Source organism: Corvus brachyrhynchos, unplaced genomic scaffold (assembly GCF_000691975.1).
Source record: "Corvus brachyrhynchos isolate BGI_N302 unplaced genomic scaffold, ASM69197v1 scaffold26, whole genome shotgun sequence".
Lineage (NCBI taxonomy): Eukaryota > Metazoa > Chordata > Aves > Passeriformes > Corvidae > Corvus > Corvus brachyrhynchos.
In genome coordinates, this window is record NW_008239324.1 from 2,122,626 (window position 1) to 2,127,855 (window position 5,230).

At 41.7% G+C, this 5,230-nt stretch overlaps 1 protein-coding gene across 1 annotated transcript; it reads right to left on the reverse strand.

The window, feature by feature from the left end:
* Positions 1-676: 676 nt before the first annotated feature.
* NAT1 (N-acetyltransferase 1) lies at positions 677-5,230 on the reverse strand. Its single transcript, XM_008638694.2, has 2 exons — positions 4,245-5,230; positions 677-2,287 (listed from the first exon to the last, which is right to left on the reverse strand). Exon 2 carries the CDS (start codon positions 2,280-2,282, stop codon positions 1,410-1,412), a length of 873 nt encoding a protein of 290 aa, XP_008636916.1. The 5' UTR covers positions 2,283-2,287; positions 4,245-5,230; the 3' UTR covers positions 677-1,409.

The window sequence follows — 5,230 nt, forward strand, 5'->3', positions numbered from 1 at the left end:
TCAGTGGTATGACTGACCAGCCGTCACTTTGGGGATGGTGTGTGCAGGAGTCAGTGCAGCTGGGGGCAGCTGTACCTAAAACACCTTGTAATGTCTTTATTTTCCTTTTATTTATTTTTAGGTATACACTTACAGCATTTGTGAGATTAATGATCGGATGATGTCTTTGAGCAAAAATACACTGTTCAGTGGGAGGAATCAACATTTGACCAATACTCAGGCTAATTACAGATTGGGGAGAGAGAGTGGTTTTTGGTGTTTCTGCTATTTTTTGATGCATTTAGAGATGCATTTAAGAATGCTTCCCCTGTCTTAGTGGTTTTGTTGGTTGGGCTTTTTGCAGAGAAGTATGGTAGGAAGAACAACATTTTCTGGAAAATGGGGAAAAGTGATTGTGAAATTAAAGAAAAGGTTTCCTTTCGATTTCGCTGGCTCCTTGGGTTGTTTTTTCACTTTGATACGGATGAACAGACACTAATGGCATTAAAGTTCCTGGGCTATGGTATCCATTCAGGACAGTCATGTGGACTCTCATGTTTGCAGGACAGAATTAAGGGTATAGCGGGCTTAGCTTCATATACAAATATAATGCAATGCTAAAAATACAGAATTTCCACCCCTTTTGGGACAAAAGTAAGTCTAAGCCAGCTGTGGCATTTAAGCACCAGTCACATTTTATAGTATGATTGCATCTCAGAAACAAAGCTTAGTAGTTTGCTCCTGAGAGCCCATCAGCCACAATAACACTGCAATATATAGAATTTTCATCACCAGAAGAATAGGTACATACCAAAAATTACTTGGGGCAGTTTACTGCAGTAATGGCCAGAGGGATGCACATGATGATAATTTTCATTTCATACTATGGCTTGTCTAAGGATGATGGTGAAAGAATTATGCCTCCTATTGCTCCTTTCCAAGATGACTATGTTTTACTCATATTAAAGGTAGAGGGATGAGATGAGCTGTGAGTGGTTGGATCTTGTGAAAAATGAAGTTTTAAGTGTGTACTTCATTGTCTAAATGCTCACAGATGACTTGTCTCCCTATAATAACCTTAGAAAATGTGTTGGCAGCCTATCACAATTAGTAATCCATACTCATGTGCTACAGGCAGTCCAAAATTCCCCAGACATATTTCTTACCCAAGCTTATAACCAGATTCAAATCAAATCCTACATTTGTGCCAAAAATTGAACGGCAGTCATCTCGCAGCAAATAATTTTACCTAACTGACTCAAGAGTCTTAAATTCCTGATTTTTCCCAAAGTGAAATTCACTTTAATCTCATGTTAATATATGTATCCTTCAGTCACCTGCAAAAGAATCCCATAACCTTGCAGTGAGGATTGCACAGACAGTGGAAGGTGCTGTACACACGTAGCATTACTATAGGTTTTCCTGGTCATCTAGATTGTATAAGATCCTTTAACATTAATGGGGACAAGTTTTCTCTCTAGGGTGATGTTGAATTTCTCTTTGAGGGTTTTTTCCACCTCTTCATCTTCAAGAGTTACAAATTCTACCAGATCCATGTTTTCCTTGTAGTTGTACGTGGTCTCAGTGAGTGTCCACCCAATTAGCGCTCGGAATCCATCGGTGGTCTGGAGGGTGCAGATGGACTTCTTTGTGAAGAGGGAATCTGGAGAGGTCTGGAGGTATGTGCACTGGAAACGGAAATCTTCCACTGTCCGTGGCTCAAGGCTGAACATATAAACTTTCCGGCACTCTTTCTTCTCCAGCAGGTCAGAGTTGGAGAAGCTCTGGTTGGGGATGTATTGTTTCCGTCTCATTTTCTCCAGGTACCAGACACCGTTTATTTCTGTGAAGCGGAAGACGCCGGGAGCCTGGGGCTGGTCTTTCCCTGACACAAGCTCCATCGGCTGCCACATCTGGTAGGACACCCCGAAGCCTCCATCAATGATGTAGGCTGTGCCATCAATGACAACCTTTACCACGAGGTGGGTCATGAGGGTGGCGTAGGCATTCTGGTGGGGGTTGAACACGTACGCCCCCAGGAAGCTGGTGTCATAGCCCAGGCCCTTCAGCACCCAGCCCAGCAGCTGGTTGTTCTCCATGCACCAGCCACCCCGCTTCTTCCGCACGATCTTGTTGTAAACATGCTCCAACTCCAAAGTAATTTTCTCCCCACAGTGGATGCTGAGGTTTTCAAAGGGAACAGCACGGATGTGGTGCTGGAATATATCGGTTAAGGTTTCCAAATCTTGTTTTTCAGTGGAGCCTTTATAGCCAGTTCTTGCAAAATACTCTTCAAGGTTCATCTCACCTGTAAAGGAAGGAATTGTGTTTTGGTTACTTTACATCAGTGATTTATGATGCTGTGGAAAGCTGCCCTGGCTCTGCCAGCAAAGATTCTTGAATCTACTGAACCTCATCAGAGCAGCTTTTAAAGGAAACAAGTATTCCTATCAAATGGCTCCCTGAGCAAAGACTAGTGCACGTGAAGGTTTGCTTTTGTCTTAGAGTCATCCCTCTGGCAAACAGCTGATGCCATTTCAGTTTCATACGAGGCAGCTGTGAGATGGGGATTTGCTGTACTTGCATTGTAACAGTGGGGTGAAGAAGAAATATAAGATCACGCTGGGGAGTGTGTACAAGGGTTCCTGGAAAATGGTCTAAAACCACTGTTCAGTGACAGGATTGTCACTGGGGGAAGCAGTGTCATCTGCCAGTGGGAGGGAGGATAGTCTGAGCCAGGATTCACGTGTTCTTTTCATGAGTCTGCCACTGATGGACATGACAGTAAATGAATTGCTCGTTCAGCACACATTGCTCTTCCACCGCTTACAAAAAGTTAACATGATACTCCTGCATGTTTTGTGAAGTGTCAAGTTTTATTCAGATAATTATAACTGAAAAGACTGACATTTAGAAGAGTCACAGACCACTGAGTCTTGTGTCTGCTCTGAGTGTTGTGGAAACTCCTTTTGGTGTTGGAATAATGGATCTGAATGGAGGTGAGTGGCCTAAAAGACAAAGAGCACATCTCCATTCCCTCCTGTGCCCTGTGTCTCACAGGGTACCCTGAAAATGGACAGGGGCTGCTTTACATCTCTCTAGTCCCAACCTTTCTCAAAACTCACCAATCCTAAAACTCAGCAGTGAACTGCTGAATGTTTACTGCAAACTGGGATTTCTCAGGATGATTCTCAGTGGCAGATTCATGCTGTGCGTATTCACGGTGTAGAGGCAGCTGTTCCAAGAGAATGGAGAGCAGCAGCAAAAACTACACATTACCTCCTACAGAGAGGAATTAACTTTCAGTGATATCTAAGCATTGTTGGAGGATATTCTCAATGTAATATTTGGTAAGTGTAACATAAAAGTTACACTTTTATGCCAAAATATGGCATTTTTTCTTTTGATTTGCAGAATCCGAGTATATCTGATCCTATCACTCTGACTGTGAATGCTAAATAGATCACACAAGCATAAAACTGGTTCTCGAGTTTATATTACTTGTAATTTTTTTCTGCAGCTCCATAATACACTTGATCAGCATTAGATCTGGACTGCAGGAGATGAAAGCTACCGTTGTTTTGAATTGTGAGCAGACCAGATCAAAAGGCAGGTACTGAAAAGGCAGCCCCACAAATGTGGCCATGATTTATGCAGAGAAAAACATCAGCAGAAGAACTTTACAGGTGCAAATGAAGGTGTTCATACAAAAATATTCCTCACCAGGACTATACACAGTATCAGCAATCCTACTGTTAAAAATATGTTATTTGTTTTCCTTTATCCTAATACATCAGCACATGGACTTTCTGGGTTGTACAACCCAGTTTGTAATTTTTTTTAAGTTGTTTTTAAAGAGCTCTAATTTATTCCCTTAAAGCAGAATCTGTTGATTATTAGATTGAGCTTCTGCTTCCTTTGCACTTGAAATACTTTTAAATAAATTTATCTAAAAGCATGACTTCCAACAAGAAGTTGCAGTTCTAAATTTATATCTACTATTGTATCTAAACAAAAGAATCTATCTCATAGTGAAGCTTCTCCTGAAGAGTGAAAGGTAGAAGAATTGAAATTGCATAGAACTGTTTTGCCCTCTTTAAGAGCCCCTGTATAGCAGGTGATATTTTAGCTCTATATCAACACATTTTAAAAACATTTTTCCTAGAGAATGTTGCGAATGTTATTGTCCATGACCTTTACCATCATAAAGAAACCAGGTGTTTTGCATCTTTGTTTGGAGGGGTTTTTTAAGAAAACAAACTTACCTCTTAAAAGATCCCTTTTTATTTATTGAGGTATTCCGTTTCTGGATGGTTTATTACAGGGGCAGCAGTCAGTGATGCCAGGAGTGGATACAGATTGTGAGGGTTGTCTTTCTAAGCTCTGCTGGCACTTGCTCCTGAATCTTAAATACCAAAAAAGGGCAAAGTCCACCCAAAATGAATTCACATTTTTGGACTTCACTGATCCGTGAGCAAATTAAACTTTGTTTCTTCTCTATTAGTAGATGTTTATGTCTTCCTCTGGTTAAGACCAGAATGAACTTGTTTTCTGTGTACAATAATTACAGTAGGCTGTTGCAAATGGCGTTGTAACGTTTTAAAATTAATTGTTATTTTGCAAACCAGCACTTCGCGGTGGAAGACGTTCATCTGTGCCCTCGTGGGTACAATGAGGTGCCAGGGTGTTGCAGGATGTGTGTCCTTGTGCTCCATGGATGAACAAATGACCCTTTTTTGCCCACAGAGGATCTTTCTCAATCTGTTCAGCTCCTCAGCTGCAGCAGGAACTTATTGTGGTGCTGCCACACCTAATGAATGCCATGGCAAATATTTATTTACATTTCTGCTCTAAACTTGGCCTCCTGCATCCTCAAAGCGCTGCAGTGCTGTTTATTTCATTCTCTCCCAGTCAAGCCTGTCTCCCCTTCATTCGATGGAGGTGGAATGTCAGAGGAGGTCTCTTTGGGGAAGGCAAAGAGCACGTTACACTGCACCTGGGGAAGCACCTGAGTTTTAGGCACATCAGGTGCCCCGTAGGTCTATGTGGTTGACTAAAACAAGCATCAAACTCTTTTCCTTGGCTGAAGACAGATGATCTTCTGTTGCTCTCGTTCATGGCACATCCTGTACAGTACCACAGGTATCACAAGGTAAAAGGCTTCTGTGTTACGGATATCTGTTACAGTGCAGATACTGCAACACGCGTATCAAACAACGAGGCCCGTGGAAAAGAAATATATATGGACTGA

Excerpts from the sequence above, each read along its gene's own strand:
- NAT1 (XM_008638694.2), bottom strand. The coding sequence starts at position 2,282 with ATGAACCTTGAAGAGTATTTTGCAAGAACTGGCTATAAAGGCTCCACT.